At 40.8% G+C, this 19,922-nt stretch overlaps 6 protein-coding genes across 6 annotated transcripts; 3 read left to right on the forward strand and 3 right to left on the reverse strand.

The window, feature by feature from the left end:
- Positions 1 to 1,460: 1,460 nt before the first annotated feature.
- ATC70_002170 (uncharacterized protein) lies at positions 1,461 to 2,774 on the forward strand (the record flags this gene model as incomplete). Its single annotated transcript, XM_064821552.1, has 5 exons — positions 1,461 to 1,730; positions 1,797 to 2,003; positions 2,063 to 2,442; positions 2,507 to 2,690; positions 2,760 to 2,774. 5 exons carry the CDS (start codon positions 1,461 to 1,463, stop codon positions 2,772 to 2,774), a joined length of 1,056 nt encoding a protein of 351 aa, XP_064681238.1.
- Positions 2,775 to 3,893: 1,119 nt separating this feature from the next.
- Positions 3,894 to 7,688, forward strand: ATC70_002171 (uncharacterized protein; the record flags this gene model as incomplete). The annotated part of the gene is made up of 5 exons (XM_064821553.1): positions 3,894 to 3,923; positions 3,975 to 4,030; positions 4,095 to 5,833; positions 5,891 to 7,066; positions 7,126 to 7,688. The coding sequence occupies 5 exons, from the start codon at positions 3,894 to 3,896 to the stop codon at positions 7,686 to 7,688; spliced, it is 3,564 nt and encodes a 1,187-aa protein (XP_064681239.1).
- Positions 7,689 to 7,820: 132 nt separating this feature from the next.
- On the reverse strand, positions 7,821 to 9,205 carry ATC70_002172 (uncharacterized protein; the record flags this gene model as incomplete). Its single annotated transcript, XM_064821554.1, has 8 exons — positions 7,821 to 8,077; positions 8,135 to 8,295; positions 8,347 to 8,479; positions 8,533 to 8,665; positions 8,716 to 8,869; positions 8,924 to 8,989; positions 9,047 to 9,082; positions 9,135 to 9,205. The coding sequence occupies 8 exons, from the start codon at positions 9,203 to 9,205 to the stop codon at positions 7,821 to 7,823; spliced, it is 1,011 nt and encodes a 336-aa protein (XP_064681240.1).
- Positions 9,206 to 9,533: 328 nt separating this feature from the next.
- ATC70_002173 (uncharacterized protein) lies at positions 9,534 to 11,336 on the forward strand (the record flags this gene model as incomplete). The annotated part of the gene is made up of 1 exon (XM_064821555.1): positions 9,534 to 11,336. The coding sequence occupies one exon, from the start codon at positions 9,534 to 9,536 to the stop codon at positions 11,334 to 11,336; it is 1,803 nt and encodes a 600-aa protein (XP_064681241.1).
- Positions 11,337 to 11,428: 92 nt separating this feature from the next.
- On the reverse strand, positions 11,429 to 13,308 carry ATC70_002174 (uncharacterized protein; the record flags this gene model as incomplete). The annotated part of the gene is made up of 11 exons (XM_064821556.1): positions 11,429 to 11,521; positions 11,578 to 11,712; positions 11,774 to 11,980; positions 12,036 to 12,188; positions 12,257 to 12,319; positions 12,401 to 12,520; positions 12,579 to 12,620; positions 12,670 to 12,750; positions 12,806 to 12,975; positions 13,029 to 13,171; positions 13,235 to 13,308. 11 exons carry the CDS (start codon positions 13,306 to 13,308, stop codon positions 11,429 to 11,431), a joined length of 1,281 nt encoding a protein of 426 aa, XP_064681242.1.
- A 1,825-nt stretch (positions 13,309 to 15,133) lies between these two features.
- On the reverse strand, positions 15,134 to 17,764 carry ATC70_002175 (uncharacterized protein; the record flags this gene model as incomplete). The annotated part of the gene is made up of 5 exons (XM_064821557.1): positions 15,134 to 16,184; positions 16,250 to 16,584; positions 16,667 to 17,347; positions 17,405 to 17,488; positions 17,636 to 17,764. The coding sequence occupies 5 exons, from the start codon at positions 17,762 to 17,764 to the stop codon at positions 15,134 to 15,136; spliced, it is 2,280 nt and encodes a 759-aa protein (XP_064681243.1).
- Positions 17,765 to 19,922: the final 2,158 nt, after the last annotated feature.

Genomic DNA, 19,922 nt, shown 5'->3' on the forward strand with positions numbered 1-19,922 from the left:
ATGCTTTTTTGGTCTCCAAAAAGTTGAGAAAAGGCGTCATAAACTAACTGCCAGATGAGAGCAATTGTTTGGTGCTATTCTAGCGATCTAAAACGGATTTTAACGCGAGAAAATGCAGCTCACATGCACCCAGATTTTGCTGTATCAGGGACACTAAGGAATTAAAAAGGGGAAATACCAGTATACTGCTTGCCCGTATATAAAGTAGCTACATGTATATGGATGTAGAGCAGCATCTAAGAATCAGATCCACAGATAATATGAAGGGTTTTCATGTGTAAGTGGAGGGTCAAAATGAAAGTAGCAGTATTTTGATAAGATACGCAAGGGCAATGGGTAGCGCGAGCTGCCTCTTCGCAGGCTCGTTCTCACCGAAGCGAAGCGAAGGCAGAGAGCCACCCGAAGCATAAGTACTCGCATTATTAAAGGATTGATTAATCAAATCTTTATTACTGCTTTCGAACATAATAGCTGTTCATACCGTTACAATAACATATTAGAAGCATTGATTTTGTCATACTTTTCTACCGCCTTCAGTACATCTACATAAATCCTTCGAAGCTTGCATAACTACTAGAGTTCTGATCGACATCCAATCCGTTATATGGCATCATTATTAGAGCCATTCACATATGGAACTTAACCCACATTAGCATCGCACATAACTACCTAATCAGCTGCATATCCAACATTGCACAGGAAGCTTCTTGATTTAGAAATATCGGAAATCGTGATAAATATTTGGTTTGAAAGATGAGGGGCTCGAGTTCGCGGACTCGATAACCTCTGATTGATGATAAATGATGATTAAAAACCAAATTACATATGTAAATTAGCTTATGAAGTTTTTTGCCAGTTAGTCCTCGTCTATTACATCGACTCGAAACCAATCTTCTTTAGCCGGTTTACGCATAACGAGCACGCACCAATATTTTTTATTGAAATGTTATAATTCATGGAAGACTATATCATTATCCATCTGTGATCTGATTTGGATAAGCTTCACATCTCCCGTGCTCAGGTGTTTAATAGAAATTATTTATCGGAGCCATCATCCAATGTGTATGGTTATTCCATTTGTTGTGGTCATGAAAGTATCAAAGACGCCAGAATGATGGCCTGATAATACGAAAAGAAAAGATTAGCAGTCTGATAAGCAAATTTCTATATTTTTCTTCAATGTGCGTTCTTCAGCAACGATGCCTGATTACAGGTAGTCAACAGATAATAGTGTACAGATTGTTATCAGAAATGACATCAGATGAAGCATTTGTAGACGCTAAAATCCAGAGGCATTTCAAATCATTACAACTAAACCAAAAACAAGATGATGAAAATAAACCCCAGCACATGAGAAACACGTTTTTGAGTCAGTTTAAAAAAATTACAAGACACTTATAAAACCAAATGGGATACAGGCAAAATGCGCTTTTTCTTTCTGATTTTCTACAATTGAAAAGATGACTACTCCTACTATCAACACTTCCACCACTGAGTTTGCTTCTGCTGATGAAACTCGTGATTTGGCCGCTTCTTTCGCTGCCTCTCTCGGTCAACAACAGCAACAACAACAACCTCAACCAGGTACTGTTACTCCTCATGCTAATGAGGATGGCATCTCTGCTAGAGATTGGGCTTTGTTCCGTGATCCCGTTCTCCACAACGAGCGTCTTGAAGCCATTCGCCAAAAGAAGGGCTTCATTATTGATATGGATGGTGTTATCTATCACGTAAAGTATTATTTGACAATGTGGTGCCACAAAGCGGGAACAGTGCATTTACATATTGCAACATAGGGCTCCAATTTATTGCCTGGTGCTAAGGAATTTGTTGAATTCTTGGAGAAGAATAACAAAAAGTATCTCTTCTTGACCAACAACTCTGCTCCCACTCCTCGTGAATTGCAGCAAAAGCTTCAACGTCTTGGTATTGATGTTACCGAAGATCATTTCTTCACATCTGGTCAAGCTACCGCCTACTTCCTTCACTCTCAAATGCCCGAGGTAAGTTTAGATTTTTCAGTGGGAAATGCCACAATGCATTAAGCTCACATGTGAATTAGGGTGGAACCTGTTATGTCATTGGTGAACCTGGTCTTGCTTATGCTCTCTACGACAAGGGTTTCTTCATGAATGATCACAATCCTGACTATGTTGTTTTGGGTGAATCTGCTGTCTACAACTTTGAAAAGTTGACCAAGGCCGTTCAACTTGTTCAACAAGGTGCCAAGTTGATTTCCACCAATTTAGATGTAGAGACTCTCGATTCCAAGGGCCGTAAGATTCCTGCTACCGGTGCTTTCACCGCTTGTGTTGAATTAGTCACTAAGACTAAAGCTTTCTTCTGTGGTAAGCCTTCTGCTTTGATCATGCGTTATGCACAACGTGTTCTTGGCTTGTCTCGTTTGGAAACCTGTATTATCGGTGATCGTATGGATACTGAGTAAGCTTACGTCAGGAAATGTTTCTTGATCATGTGGAATCTAACTTTAGCGGTTGCTTTTTAGTATTGTTGCTGGTATTTCATCTGAAATTGATCCCGTTCTCGTACTTTCTGGTGTCACTGAAATGAGTGATCTCAACCTCTTCGCCTATCATCCTTTCGTAATCTTGGGTGGTGTCTACGAAATCCCTAATAACGATGATAAGAACAAGCTTACTGACAGCGATCTCGAAGAAGCTAGCAGACGCGTAAGTTTACATCGATGAAACATACTCAAAGATGTCGGTGATATTAATCTGATCCCTTTTTCTTTTCAGGCATCTTACCTTTAAACGATTTTAAATGAAACCAAAAATCTACTTGTATAGAAAACCACAATCATCAAAAACTTGCATATATATCTTTTTTCACATGAAAGAAAATAAATAAATTAATTCTATCATTAATCCCTAATCTCAGTGGAGTGACCTTGGATGACGAGGGAAGCTCGGATCGCTCACAGTATCCCAATAACGCATGCATTTGATTGGTCAGACGGAGATTGTTTATTTATACTCCGAATATTTCCTTAAAAGTCAATTTGTTCTAACGTTGAAGCAGTGAGAGCGATAGCTGTGCATTCATAACGGTAAAAAACGAATGCAAGTGAGTCTCTGTCATTCACAGTAGATTTTGGTTTGTTTTCGATAAAAAACTAGTGTTTCTCAGTGTTTTCGTGACTCGAATAACGAGGCTATTTTATTGGCATGACGCAGTTAATTAAGTAGTAGTGTATAGAGCACTGATGTTCCATTTTCTTTTCATTTTCCTCTTAAAAAAAGGAAACGAGCCAACAATTGTTACATATAAAAAAAACAAACTTGTAGATAAAACACAGCTCTTTTGCTAGATAAATCGTGAGTATACATAGCCTTATATTTTTTACATATATCCAGTCAGCAACACTGTAAGGATTTCGTGGGTATCTTATTAAATCGCACCCTACAAATTTTGTTGAGGAGAAACGGTGTGGACCCGGTACAGAAAAAATTTGGTTCCAATTTACGACCAGGATATACAATATTTTCAAGATATGAATCCGTAGTAAAGAAATAGATCAAATGACACATTTCGAAAGCAAACACACATGAAAGCGCAATAAATTTGTACAAAATGCAATGGTAGTGGCTTAGTGTCATAACTTCTCCTCAAGAACCCTGCGTCCACACTTTTTCTCCCTCAAATCAATATTTGGCGTGTGGTGATACCATGAATCTAAAAAGAAAAAAGAAATTATTTACCAATTTTTTTTTTTTTTTTTTTTTTTTTTTCGTTTAGGAAATAGCGCGTTCTCTTCTCTTATTGTATAAAGACTCAATTCCTCCATCTTTGATATAGAGAAAAGAAATAAGACCCCTTCTTATCCTCTTTTTTTGCTGCTTGCTACTACCAAACACCGTTAAAACAAGGAAATGGAAAATAATACGAAGGAATCGCAACTGGTAATTTCGCAGAGTATGAAATATAAAGTATCTACTAAAATAATCTATTAGAAATCATTACAAAAGCTACGAAACAATGCCGAAGAAGAACGAAAGAAGAAAATTAGGTAAAGTAGTCTGAAAATTCCTCAATGCTTGTTATTTTGACTAGAGAAAATCTTTGCGTCTTAGAACTATTGTCACACATAGGGAACTTTTATTGAAAGAGCTATTTACAATGACAGGTGAAGGGGATTCTGATGAAACGGACCATGTTATTTCCTTCCTGAAAGGCGGTGATGTGACCCAAATAGATCAAGATAAATGGGGTGTCTACTTGGATAGAAACAAAATCAGCAATGTCAAACTAAAGCAAGAATCACCATCGCCACAGCCAACAGCAGATGATTCTCCAAATAGCAACACAAAATCATTGAATCGAAGAATCCCTCCTCCTCCTGTGAGAATGGTTACTAGAGGCGTCAGTGGCGCTGTCCGTCCCAAGAGTGTAGATGAAATACTGTCTAGCCTCGATCAGAAGGATTTATTAGCTTCACCAGGAACAAAAACGGCATTTACTCATCCACAGCAACCACGCCCAGCAGTACGAAAGACTGTGAGCCTCACCAACACACCATATATTGATACAAAAGCTCCTAATACGAGTACCCTTGTCTATAATGGAATTAAATTATCATCAAACTCACCAAAAAACGAATACGAAGGCATCGATTTATATGCTTGGAAGTTACATGCTACTCATTTCCCACTCTACAAACAGCTACAAACAGCCCGCAAGACATTGACAACGCATGACTGGATGCTTGCAAGGGATGAATTGAAATCTGTCAAAACAATCCAGAAAATAGAGGCTCTGAAAAGAACGAATTCGTGGAGCTTACGGCAATTGAAGAGACACAAGGCTCCATCAAGACCTAAAACACATTGGGATTTAATGATTGATGAAATGAAATGGATGCACACAGACTTCAAGGAAGAGAGAAAGTGGAAAATGGCAATGGCATATATAACAGCAAGAGCTGTACTAGATTGGCACCAAGCGGATGATAAAGCAACTGTGTGTATAAAGACTCGAATCCCAGAACCTAAAAGTCTACCTACAACTCCAATAGTAGATGATCTGCCTACGACCCCCATATCAAAGAATTCGCCTTCATCCATCATTGAAGACGAAGATGTGTGCACTTTACCTATTGTGGAACAAAATCTCTCTACAGCACCCACCTTAAATGACGAGACATCCATTTCAGTAAACCCTGAGACAATGATACCCTTTCCTGTCAGTGATAATTCGACCGAAAAGATGGAGATGCTTGATCAAAATGCAACACCCATCACCAGCGATACTATTGCTGACGAACCTGAATTAATGGAGGATACAACTACAGCAACTGCATCAGAAGAACCGCTAAAATCGGATGCAATGATGGGAGCCAGCAATGATACGCTTGAACTTTTGCCTGAATCAACTGTTGATGAAAAGATGGAACCTATTGGCGAAGAAACAGCAGCTATGCCTACCACACCTCCCGTTGTTCCTGCTACGCTTTCTCCCAACGTCATTCAAGAATACAGAGATCGCTTCATCAACTTTGATCCCAATATGCCCATCATGACACTGTCAATTGAAGACATGGAAGAGTTTGATGCGAGTGCCTTGTTTCCTGAGCTGCTGACATTTGGACCACCAGACCCACATTTCGAGGACACTTACTTTAATGAATTAGAGTATAGTAAAATCACACCAATCAGTAAACTTATCGCAAAGCAGATTTCCCTCAAAGCACCACAACGTTACAGTCGCAAAAGAGATATTGACGGCAACCCTATTATCATTTACGACGAGAGTAAGGATGATATCAAGCAATTGCCTCGACATGAAAGATATGATTCTACGCCTCTTGTTTCTCGTAAGTTGAATACATGTATTGAGGTCAAAGAGTATAGTCTAATTGCTTGCAATCTAGCTTTGTTTGCACACAAAAGAAATCGTGATTTGCCTGCTCAACAACCATCGACACCTCAGCCACCTTCCAACTTTCAACATGCATCGACTCATTGGTCTGAAGATGATGATGTATGCTTGATTTCATTCATCATAGAGTACTCTTTCAATTGGGATTTGATCTGTGATGCATTGAATTCTGTTCGTATGCCACTGACTGGTGAAAAGCGTACACCTTGGGAATGCCATGATCGATGGAAACGTAACAATCTCACTTCATTGTCTGGACAAGTGAGCAGCGCTTACACATCCAAATTGAAGCGAGAACTGCAACGACGCCCAACCACTATTCGTTTCGACTCTCCTCATAAACGCCAGCGACAGCACAATATTTTCGAGGCTATCAAAAAGACACAAAAGAAGCGAGAAGAGGCCGAGAGGCAATCTGCAACCACGACTGCTCCTCCACGTCCTACTATTGAGGTACATGGTACAAATAGCGCCGGCCAACGTTTGCCTTCAGCAATGGAAATGAGTTTGCACAAAGCACAAAGAGAAAGGCAAATGGCACAAGCTGTTCTAGAACAAAGACAGCTATCAGCGGCCATGAGTTTGGGTTCTCAAGCTCCCAATGGCGCATCTCGTCCTGCTACAGCAAGCACCACTGGCGTTGTTAATGCCACTAACCCTGCTAATCAAGCACAGGTCAGGCCTCCAATGTCTGTCGCTTCCTCTGCTGCCGCTCAAGCTCGTGCTGCTGCCGCTGCTGCCGCTGCTGCTTCGTCTGTTTCTCCTGCAACCCAAAATGCTGCCCCCGCTGCCACTGCTAGACCACAACTTCCCATCGCACAGCAGGCTCCTAATGTGGCTGCAGGTCTGCCACTCAATAGATACCCGGCTGCCCAGCTTCAGTTGCTTAGGCAACAACAAATGGTGCTCATGGCTGCTGCACAACAGCAAGTTCAACAGCAACAAAATGCTGCTGGTGGTGGACAAACACGCCCCCCTACGCCTGCCACCATCCAAAGATTCGCTAATGCTCTTCAACAACAACAGCAAGCTCAGTTGCAACAACAGTTGCAGTTGCAGCAGGCTCAGGCTCAAGTACAGGCTCAGGCTCAAGTACAGGCTCAGGCTCAAGCGCAACTACTAGCAGCTCAACAACAGCAACAGCAACAGCAACAGCAAACACAACAACGTAAGTATTTATAAGTATGATTCTACAGGTTCTTAGTTATCTAACGGAGCATCCTACAGAAATCCACACACCAACACCATCCGCAGAAACAGTTGCCCAGCAAGTGTCTCAAATGGCATCACCTGCTGTCCCACAATCCAGCCCTCAAGCAGCACGGCCTGCCACACAATCCCAATCATCATCTCCTCAATCGCAAGCTCAACAGCAAGCAGCTATTGCAGCTCAATTACAAGCAAATCCTCTCATGTTTGCTGCTCAATTAGCCCAAATTGGTTATCCCATTTCTCAGTTACCAGCCACTCAGCAACTCCAATTGCAACGTTATCTAGCACAACTGCAAATGAGAAATGCTGCTGTAGCTGCTGCTGCTGCTGCCAATGGCACCACGACCGCAGCTTCGACAACTGCAACGAGTCCTGCGCAACAACAACAACAGCAACAGAGCCCACTCAATAATGTACAAAATTTGCAGGCTGCCTTGCTGGCACAACAACAATTACAAAGATTGCAAGCACTACAGTTGCAGCAGCAACAACAAGCAGCAGCTCAACAGCAGCAGCAGCAGCAGTCGGCTCAATCATCGCCACAACAGCAGCAGCAACAACAACAGCCCCCTTCTTAATATTTTCGCCTTGTGTATATGCTTCAAAGTACAACTATATCTTTTCCCTTCCCCTCTCCTTTTCTTCAACGTGTAAATTTCTCTACAAAATATCATAACTTAAATCCAATAAACCAAAAATAAAGTAAATGTTTATAAATCTTCGTAATCCTCGTCTGCTAATATCTCAATCTTGCTGTCGTCCTCATCGCTGGATGAATACACTGACTGTGATATAACTTTTGTCTTGGATGTCTCTTTTTTGGTCTTTTTCGTCTGGAGCTGTTTCTCCAATGTCAAAGGTGTACGTTCAGTAGTATCGCCCAAAAACTGATCCAGATCCTCGCCTGTTTCTTGCAATTTCACTTGATCCAGTGATGCTGTGCTATCAGCAGTTGCATTGCTCTGATCTATATTCATTATATGAGTGCCTTTGTCATATGTGGCAAATACACACAACTACTCACGAGAGTATAGCGACGATACCTCAGTTTCTCGTCTTCTTCTGTAATCCTCAAGCTCTGCATTGAAATTGGCCTCATAAAGCTCCACTCGTTTCTTTTGCTGTATATTATCATACTCTTCATACTGCTGTTTTAGTTTGGCCTCTTTCTCTCGCAGCAATTGTCTGTTTAATTCTGTTATTTTTCTATGTTTGTATGCAATCAGGCAAGCATACCTTCTATTGGACATTTCGTCCATCAAAGCCTTTTCTTGCTCTTGTTTCCACAGCTCAAATTGCTGCTTTTCATAGTCTACAGATACTTGATCTATTTGCTCCTCAAGTTTTTCGAGCACATGCATTAGATTGGCTAAATAATCTCTCAGTATAAAGCGATCTCTGCCGGATGTTTTAATGGCTTACCTGCTGATGCCTGTATCGTCTTTAAATCTGAATGAATCTCGGTGATATTATCCTCGACATGCTCCATTGTCTCGCATACTTTGTAATGGAGTTCACCTGCTCGTTTCAACTGCCGTAATTTAATATCTGCTACCTGCAACAAGTTAATATGCTATTCAAAACTGTTACCCTGCGTTTACTTACTTGAGCCTTCTCGAAATTGTCCAGATTTGATTTGTGAATACCATCCCAACCTTCCTGCAGCTTGTCTATCATTCGTCCTGTTGCCTTTAGATTTCTGATGGAAAGGGATGCTTCCTCTTTGTTGGATGCTGAATGCTGTGAGGAGAGTGTGTCACTATCCATGCTGGTGTCAATTGTTGCGAAACCAAAGTGTATGCTATGAGTTTACCTGTAATCTTGCCGGTTTGAAAATATCGAGTTGAGGTTCTGAAATTCGTTTCGAAGCGCATCTAATCTATGTGGGTGTGTTGTTGGTTCAACATACTACAACTAGCCCAGTTGAACGAAATACCTTTCCACTCCACGATTCCACTCGGTATTGTTAATTCTACGACAGACATTTAGTCTATGTTCATTTGAGCACATGTTGCGCACTTTACCCGACAGATTCGGTTATAGAACGTATATTCAACGAAGCATTAGGAAATATGTTTTTGAACTGCTGAAACATGAAAATTTATGGTATGCAAATAAAGAAGTTCATGTGCAATTCCGTCCAGTTTTGAGAATAAACGAGCCAGTCGCGCGACGTTGCTAGACGAATTGTCAGCTGGGCTTGTTCCTGTGTAGTGCATCCTGTGGCAAAATTTTGATTTGACACCTTTTCTCCATCTCTTACATTATCAACATAAAGACATGCTATGCTGGCTGCCTTTGCTCGAAAATATACCTCTTCATATTTCAAGTTACTAAAGCCTGTGCCTATTACATGCCAATCTCTTTCTTTTCGACATTTTGCATCGCAACAAACAAGCAAATGGCTACCATGGGAGGACGCAATGCTACTAAACTACGTAAAGCATAATGGCAAGAATTGGAATGATGTTGCAGAGCACTGCCTACCAACTCGAACACCCAACCAATGCAGAGCACGCTGGACGGATACACTTGACCCTGAATTGAAGCATGGTCCTTTCAGCAGAGCCGAGAAAGAGCTATTACAACAGGGTGTCGAGAGTCTGGGGAAGGGCAAATGGCTGGCCATCCGTAGAGACTTTTTGCCGCATCGATCATCTCGACGTATCGCCAATGAATGGTCTAGTAGACCGCCGTCAACTGCTACAGGCGATAAGCTGAAGTCATACACAAGCAAAAAATGGACAGCACAAGAGGATGAGCTTGTCTTAAAAGGCATTGCAGAGTTTGGACAGTCATCATGGGCCAAGATAGCGTCAGTCTATCTGCCTTGGCGTACACGGATTCAGATTCGCAACCACTATCGTTCAAAGCTAGACCCTGCTATCAAGAAAGAAAAATGGACAGAACATGAATTGGATCTTTTGCTGAGACGCACTATTGTATTTGGCCAAGATTGGAACAAAGTAGCTGAAGGTATACGAGGCAGAACGCCCGAGCAGTGCAGTCGAGTCTGGCTGACTGAGCTGGACCCCGGCATGAATAAGGGCCCTTGGTCAGACGAAGAAACCAGACTATTTTGGGAGCGAGTACACCAATGCGAGGGTAACTTTGTAAAGATTGCGGAGGGGTTGCCTGGTAGAAATCGACTGATCTGCTATCGTAAATTTTGGTCGACTGTACGAGACGATAAAGAGTTTGTATTGTTGTATGGAGATCAGATAAAGAAAGACAAGACAGAAAACGGGCCTGCCTGGAGAGTGCGAGTGGGTAAACTAGTCTGTGCATGGTTGAAAGGCGAGTATACGGTGCGAAAGACATCAAACCATAGCATCGATCTGCATCAGCCTGGTCCATGGAGCAAAGAGGAGCTGTCAGCGTTGGAGCTGATAGTCAATAAACAGCTGGAGAAGAAGCAGATTCTGGATCAAGGGGATTGGAGAAAGATAGCCAAGCAGCTGCCAGGAAGAGATGTTCGGCAATGTAGATATCAATACGAAGAGCATTTGTCTATCAAGAATATCAAGAAAGGCACTTGGACAGAGCAAGAAGACAACCTATTAACAGCATTGGTTGCTGAACATGGCACTTCCAACTGGGAGCAAGTTGTACAGAATATGCCAAATCGCAGTAAACGACAATGTGTTTATCGATGGCATCGCGTGCTGCAATTCACACAAGACCAAACGCAGATATCAAAAAACCAACGACTGTCAGATTCAGAGAAAGCGTTGATCCGGGATGGCGTTGAGATGTTTGGACATGACTGGACAGCAATTCGTATGACCTATTTGCCAAATCGCACCCCTGAGCAAATCATGCGATGGTGGAACTCTCATGAAGAGGATCAAGACGACAGAGAACGTAAAGCATGGACTGAAGAAGAAGACAAAATACTGGAATTCGCTGTCAGCAAATATGAAAATGGGCATGGACATGTCCCCTCATGGGCGCAAGTGGCCAAGATGGTTCACGGACGATCATCAAAGCAATGCCGAACAAGATGGCTCTACTCTCTGCAACCCAACCTTACAAAAGGAGCATGGACATATGAAGAAGAGATGCAGTTATTGGAAGTGGTTCAAAAGTACAAATTGCAGGATACAAAAACGGGTGAGAGCATATGGCATCTGGTAGCAAAAGAACTGAACACGGGCCGTTCGGATTGGGCATGTAGATCAAAGTACGATTATATGCAACGCAGAGGACATAGATTTACATTTTAAAACCATATATGCTATCGAATAAAGATATCAAATGTAATTTATGTATAAAAGAAAAGTGCATAACTGTTGGTCTACGGTAAAACTGTCTTGAATTACAAGATCTCCATACGAGATTCTTTGCAGCCGTATGCTGAGGGTGTAATTTCTATGAGGCATGATCTTGGAATTGAAATTGTTGGAATTTCCTACGTAAAACAGAATGATGAGCACCGTATAAAGCAAACCCACTCATCCAACTTACAGAAGCAGGTCTATCAAACAAGTAGGCATATAAACAGCGCAGCACTGTTTCGTGAGCAATGATCAGCACATCATTCTTTTCACGCTCAAGCTCCATAATGACAGATTCCAATCTCACTGCTAAATCGTGGTACGACTGTGGTAAGAAGCGGAACAGTTAATATAACGTTATTTTCTGACAATTTGTACTACACTACCTCAGCACGTGGATATCTATGGCGATATGGGTTCTCCTTTACTTTTGCAATCTCTTCGGGAAACTTTTCCTTGACCTCAGCAGGAGATAATCCATCTGACTCTCCTGGATTTAGCTGGTTCAATACAGATTGCTGTCTGACAGGAATACCGGCATTGATGAATGGAATTGCAGTCTCCAACGATTTCTTTTGTGTCGATGTCCAAACCTATATTTTGCGTGTATGTCAGTAACCAACCAAGACGCTTATGCTGTCTACTTACAGTCAAGGGGCGTTCTTCATCAGCTGTTCTAGTGGCATTTTTTTGATCATGATAAGCCAACATAAACTCTGTTAGCTTCTCAGCATACTTTTCGCCCTCGACAGAGAGATTTGCATCTGCTTTGTATGAATTGTCGTTGAGAGAAGGACCAGACTACACATGTAAAAGTAAATTAAATCAGATTGACTCTTTCAGTAAGCCTATTACAGCGTGATATTTACCCGTGCGAAATAAATGGTACGACGTTGAATGTGAAGATTCATGAGATAATACACTATACGAGACTACACCAGAAAAAAAAACACATCAGTATCCATATGATAATGCTCTATATCTGGCCTCTCTCTCTCTCTCTCTCTACCTACCTGCAAATAGCCTATGACATTGTTCACTATAAACTGCTCGCCAGCATTCATGTTTTTGACAAAGGGGAGTGTTGTGTCTGTGATTGTTTCATAGTTGTCCTCATGTTGTTTAATACGACGCTAACCAAAGAAAACAAATAAGCACAAAGAAAATGGCCAGTTTTTTTATACAGCATACCTTGTAATCTTTCACAGCTTCCTCAGGATCCCATCCAACATACTAAACTCTGGGTTAGACTAGTGCCATTTGGATTGTCTCATATACTCACATCTGGGGACGAAATTTTGACACTTCTAATATTGGCTAAAATGATATCAGGTTTGTTGCAGATAAACTCCAAGAATAATGGCTATCAAAGTAGTGTTAATACATTAGTACTGCATCTACTTAAGGGGGAATGTTACATGAATGTCATTATCCAGCAGTTTGTCGTGGATCTGTTTTCTTCTAGCTTCCGTTACGTTATTGCCATCGAAAATAGCCACTTGGCCACCTCCTGTTTGAAGCCAGTTGATGAGATCACCTAGACACTCATCAGCAACTTGCAGGCGAGTCTCTGTAGCCTTGTCATTATCTACCAGCACACTGTTATCAACATCATTCACTCTCATATTCTCAACGACTTACGTGGGTCAAACCATTCTTCAGACAACGAGCCCAATCTCTCTCTGCGATAGTTGCCTACACTAAATACCTTGGTAGAAACGCCTAACCAACGCATGTAGCGACACAAGGATCGAGAGGCATGAGTTTTACCGCGAGCAGGTAAACTAGATGGTCAATGTGTATCAGCATGCGTAGTTATCATGATATTCTGAAAGAAAAGTATTTACCCTACTGTAATCACAGCAACAGCGCCTGCGTGAAAGAGACGTCCACTTGTAGTTTCGTATAATTGAGCAGCCATCCTTCTTTATCAATCTGTTTAGATAAGAAGAAAAAATGAAATATGGAAACAAGAAAGGGTTCTACAAGTTTAAAGCTTTTTATGATAGTCTATACTAGTTGAAACGCCGATTTCAAAGGTTTATCGTTTGACCATAACATGCATATGATTTCAAGTTGAGTTCATTCCAAATTGCTTTGATAGCGTTTATCAAAAAGGGTTCAACTTTTCAACCTCCAACTCTTTAATGCTTATATAAAATACTTCATAAGCAAAACAAAAGCAGATTTCTATCAGTTCAGTCAGTTTGACAATGCTCTGAAAGCGATTACTTTTTCCTACATTAGAAAGCGCTGGATTTTGCATTCAAAGCACAGCGTCATATGCTATCTTGAATAAGATAACAATTCTGCATTTCGCACTAAAATACGCATTTGCGTAGACAATTTACAACAATTTATTCTATCAAATAGAACAATAGTATGCAACAGACGCAAAAAGTAGCCAGAATAGATTAGAGCAGTTTTCAATTTACATTTCCCTTTTTATAAGCGTCTAAAACATCAATTACCACCATCCAACAGCCAAAATCGTTTTAATGTCCGCTCATGATTCTGTTCTGATTTGCTTGTTTTCGAACTTTCTCAACCCAATTCGACCTATTTTGAAGGATTCGACTATATAAATTGCGAAGATCACCCCTTACTCCTTAATGCATATCTGGAATACTTTTCACTGCGCATCCTATGGTGCCAATTAAAATAGGTATCTTGACAAAACTCATTGAGGAATTTCCGAAAATATGAAATAAGGTTTTTGGCGAAAATGTCGAGTTTTTACATATGAAAGTGGTATAAATAAAGTTTCCAGGGCTGCTTTGGATCGAGAGAAACATTTTGATTTGATATATACCATAGTAAAAGTCTTCATTTTGGAGGTGGAAACCGCGATTGTTTAATTTTCGATGAAAACCATGAGGTACCCCTCATGGTTTTTGATCAATTTTTGGCCATGTTTTTTAGGTCCCAAAAAAGTCGGGCAAAGGGGTTAGGAAGCAAGCACTAGCTGAGAGAAGCTACTTGGCGCTATTTTGGAGGTCTGAAACGAACTCAAACGCGAGAAATCACAGCTCGAATATATCCAAACTTCGCTGTGTTTTGCAATTACTTGAGCAATACAAGGTGATGCAGGTATGTTGTCTGCTCAAACTGGAACCGCTCTCGTTAGTACAGACGTGGAGCATCGTAAAGAATTTAGATACAGAGTTAAAAGTGGATTATGGAGAATTTTTAGGCGGTAGTAAGCAGTTAGAAAAATTCAGCATATGGTAGTGGTGTTCATATATAAATGGCACCAGCTTTTAGGGAAAAGAGCATGATTTCAAGATCCCGGCGCTGAATAACTTTCGCAAAGCAAAATAGGTATGTATTTGATAGATCTTGGCTATACAATTCATACAATGCTTCAGCGGCAATTAGCCATCAGCTTTTGGGAGACCTTAAATATTGCTGCATCGCAAGCTTACACCGACGAATCATAGCATGGTAATAGTGAGGCTACAAAGCAACAGTCAAGAATATTAGCGACATTTATTAGTGTAGCGTAATACCCAAAAGCAGAGTTGTGCAATTAGAGGAGAGAGCACCAATGGCATCAAGTGCCTATGTTTGTTTGCTTGTTTGTTTGTTTTTGCTTTGCAATTTTAAGGGTCTTTGTTGTTTTCTAATTAAAATGCGTTCGAGACCTGCCGAAATAAATGTATTACAAATAAAGAAAAACGATTTGCATCAGGTACATAAAAAGCCATAAAAATGTGCCATAAATTAATAGGGGATAGATATAAAAATTAGATTGATGAAGAGGAATTATCTAAATTAGCCTGATCATGTAGTGTTGTCGGTACCGCTGCAGTATCCGTCGAAATTGAAGGTGGTGGTGGTGTAACTGATACATTACTTCTAGTAACAGGCCTAGCCGGTCTAGGAGGATAATACGTATCTACATCATCCTCCTCGCCATCGCCACTGTATCGCTGAAAACTATTGCTTTGATGTCGAACAAAATCGATGGATCGAATGTCGTCGCTGCTGCTGACGATGCTGTCAGCATAATCATCATAGGGTATCACATCATCGCTTCCATTATATACAAAATATCGAGTGCCTCTATCTCCAGCGCCTTCGTCCAGAGATCCCATGGCAGTGTCCAACAAAGTAACAGGCGGAGGTGGTTCTGACATACTGTATAGTTCAGATGGAGGCGAGTCGAATCCAGTATCTTCGCGATTGGTGTACGAGTATCCTTCAAAAGCGCGATCCAAACTTTGGCTCAGCATGTAATCGCTTCCAACAGGTGATAGCCTTGGTGTTAACCGCAGGAATTCACTATCAAAGTGACTAAAATCAGTCTCTGAGTACAAGTTTGGTATGTAGGGTGGTCTGATTCGTTTTGTGTAAATCAAGTTCCAATCAATAAATTCAAAATACGGATCGGAACGCACTCGGATAGGTCCGTCAGGGCCACTTCCAAGTCGTCTTTTCGGGTCTCGCTTCAGCAAACGTGCAATAAAGTCGGCTGTTTCGATGTCGATGAACTCAGGAAACTGAAGAGGATCTTGTCGAATACGCTTGTACATGTCGTCCCGATTCTCTGCCCAAAACGGTGTGATTCCTGTCAGCATTTCGAATAAAATGGTTCCCATACTCCAGTAATCAACTTCGTAAGAATAAGGTTGCTCGTTTAATATTTCAGGTGCCAAGTATTCAGCTGTACCACAGAATGTATCTGTCCTCTGTTCCTCCAAACTCAGCCCATCATAGAATTGCTTTGAGAGTCCAAAATCGGTCAATACCAGATGACCATCAGCAGTGAGTAGGATGTTTTCAGGCTTCAAATCTCTACACAATCAATGTAAAAAATTAGTCATTTCTTAACATGCCCCCGCATAATAATACTCCTGTACCTGTATAGGATGCCCAAGCGATGTAGTTCCTGTATGCCTAGTATGATCTCCGCGGTGTAGAACCTGCATCTATCAGGTGGTAAACTGTGGTTAATCCGAAGTTGAGTTGCCAGGTCACCTCCGACATGATAGTCTAGCACAAGAAAGAGCTGGTTCATGTCTTGAAAAGAGTAGTGTAATTTGATCAGAAAGGGGTGATGAATAGATGCAATGTCGGCCAAGATTTGTTGCTCTGCTTTAATATGAACGATTTGGCTTTGCTCAACAACAGCCTTCTTACTAATCGCCTTCAATGCTAATAAACGAGAGGAACTTCGATGTCGGACCAAAAGTACCTAAGATCATCAGGGAAAGAGGGGAGTACTAGTAATTAAAAAGGGTTGTACTCCTCGGATGTGTAAATTTAAGCAAACTTACTTTGCCCATGCAACCTCTTCCAATAACCTTAATGAGCTGAAAGTCTTGTATTGTAACAGGAATATCAGAAGAAAATGATGAAGATGTGATATCACTTGTGTCTGACAAGTCCCTCTGTGGCGGTATTGAAGATTGAGGTGGTTGTGATGGTGGAGGTGGGATAGAGAATGATGAGTAGGATAAAAATGATGCGTTGTCATGCTCTGGCGGTGGCGTTAACTGTTGTTGTTTATCGGGTGGTGGAGTTGGACCGCATGTACTAACAATGTCTCTATGCTGACTCAAGCTATTGTTGCTGCTGTTGTCAATAGCATTCAGTAGAGACACGTGTTGTTCTTCTACAAAAGATTGCACCATCTCTTTTGGTATAACATTATCCTCATCCCTTTGAGGCTGAAGGAACTCTTTGAAGAGGGAGCACGACTGAATGCTTAAATCGTTCACACAATGACGTAAGTAGCGTTCGATATTATCTGAATTACTTTTTCTGATGAGCAGGTGCTTTGATTTCCTTGAAAAGTTGTAGAGCAGCTTTTGACGGAAGCTGCCGTTGCTATGGTTGCTATGGTTACTACTAATGCTGCTTCTCCGCGACACATTACTCGTGGCAACTGCATGCTGTTCCTGATCTTGTCGTAATTTCGGTAGAGAGATCTTGCACTTTTTGTAGTAACACTTAATCTAGGCCAGTCATTATAAGAACACATATCTTTTTGTAGGAACACATTTGCTACATACTCTTTTATCAAACTCTTCAAAATCTTCATAGAATCGGATCAGAATCAAGTGCCTTGATGGCTCTTCCACAAACAAAGTAAATACCTGATTGGATAAAAAAAGTTTTTAATACTCCATTTAACATCTTTCATGGGCTATGTTTCATTTTCATATCGAAAAGCTTGAGCTTCTTTCCATCGGCTCGTTTCGAATTGAGTAGCGATATATATCTTTATGCACATATTGACTTACCGATATCAAGCGCTCCTTTGGATCGTCAGCGGAACGATATAACATCGTTGTCTCAATAACACCAATGTACGGTTGTTTGGCGAGCTTCCTTAGCGTTAACTTGCTCTTCTTTTTCTTAGTGTACAACATTGAATGAGCCTGTATGATGAGGTACTGAGTCACTGTTGGATGTGAATATCAATTAAATGGCTAGAGATAGAATGTGTAAGTAAAACAAAAGTTACAAAAAAGAGAAAAAGAGAAAAGACGTGGAAATAGCACCTTTACAGCTTCCTGCTTTTGATATTTGCTGCTAAACGGAGTTTTGTCGAATCTGGTAGGCACTTGTCATACGTGCATACCTAGTAAAAAGGCGATCCCTACTCGAAGCACATCAGGTTGCTCGCGCGGGGCATTTCTTGTGTGATATTATGCTCCAAGGAGGGATTATACGGTAGAAGCCGCCCATTCAATGACGTCTTGAACCCAATTGTTAGCATTTCCCACCTTAGTCTGATCACAATTTTAGGTGGACATTTCCCCTTGATTCAAGTGCTACTCTGTCATTCTCTCAGTTTGAATATTTGAGTGCCTTGGCACGTGCATAAAAATTATTGCTATCTGATGCTGCTCTTTCATCAATCATGGCCTCGTATACCGTTTTTTTTTTGTCTCCCGTTACTTCAGAGATGGTCGAGATGCAGCAAACGTCGTTCGTCGTTCTGTCCAGATAATAGATAGAGATTCTTAGCTCACATATGAATATGACTGTCCTCTTGGACAACATCTCATGACTGAGCTTGGTTATCGATGATGTTGATGTTGGTTTCTGGAAAAACGTCTGGCTCAAAAGCTGTAGCTGATATGCTTCCAGCATTTTTTATATGATCGCATAATTAACTACAATGTGCAACCGAAATTTGCGACAAATCGCCTTCATTAACCATAAGTACATACAACACATGTTGCGAGTGTGAATATAGTAAAATAAGCATGCAAGTAGCAATAAATGGCTACCATGCGTTGTATGTATCTCTAGATGGAATCTTATGACAGAACAATGTCATAAGGGCATACAAATTAGGTGTTGTCTTGCGCTCTCTACTTAAATGTGGAAAATTGCAACATAAACTGCAAAATGCTTTTTTTTTTTACTATTACTAGCATCGCATTTAGAATGTTTGCCTCTACTTGTGGAGTGCAACATTACTAAACATTCTTTTCCAAAGCAATTTGGCAGATATTCTAGCAACGATATTACTATGCAATCCTAATCTAAGTGTATGCTGTTAGTAGCTGGGCTGAGGGCTGCACTAGCTGCTAAAGAGGGTCAGGGTAAAGGTTTTGGGCAGGCATTTAATGGCATCAACACGAACTAGAGATTATGATGGTGCAGTCATCGAACCCACAGATTTGAAATCAATCTTCAAACCAACATTGGATTATACTCTACCACCTATCTTTCTGTGTACTCAACATCTCCTCAGAGTTATCGGTGCTGAATTAAAATGCGCATGAAATCCAAATGAAAAAAGACATGGTGTAAAAAGAGAAGAAGTGTATCTACGCTACGAGTATAAATTTCCAAATTGGAGACATTCGACCCAAATGAAGTCCAGTGTTTTTTATTAGACCTTTTATTCCAGTGAAATAATTGGTCTCCAAGCAGTGTTTGTCAGTTGATGCTATCTCTACCACTTGGTTTCACCGCAGAAAAAAGGGGTGAGTTATCATTAGAAAGTTGCGCCAAGTTTTGAGGTAAAAATGGCATCATCTATAGATGTACCGAACGCCCAATTAATGTATTACCATGCTACTTGGAGAGCCCTTCAATAATGACGATAAGTAATTAAGGCTCATAATGGTGTTATCTAGTGTATTGTGTGAATTTTCAAAAGATCACCACCCCATGGATTGATTGGTTCAGCTATCACATCGGAATCTGTGAGAGAGTGAGTATATAAATGCACAGCACAGGCCAATCTATAAAGCGCAATGAGTTTGGGGTCTTGTTTAAATATGTTGGAGAGTGATCAGGTTTGTGGTTATCAGACACACAACAGTGTTAATTAAAACTAGAAATATACAAACAAAATCATGCATTGGTAGAGCGAATCATCGGGTCATACATTTGAGTGGGGGGGAAGGGGAGGGTGAACTCAAAAGGTCACATTGTTGCTAATCAGTGGTCATTCGTCCCTTTCGTGCATTCAAATCAATGCTGATAAACTAGTATAAATACAAGAGTTGTTATCCATTTTCAACACACCTTATCTTTTTCTTTTTTTTTTTTTTTTCACAGCAAACA

This window comes from Mucor velutinosus (genome assembly GCF_035048745.1).
Source record: "Mucor velutinosus strain NIH1002 chromosome Unknown tig00000093, whole genome shotgun sequence".
In the NCBI taxonomy this organism is placed as follows: domain Eukaryota; kingdom Fungi; phylum Mucoromycota; class Mucoromycetes; order Mucorales; family Mucoraceae; genus Mucor; species Mucor velutinosus.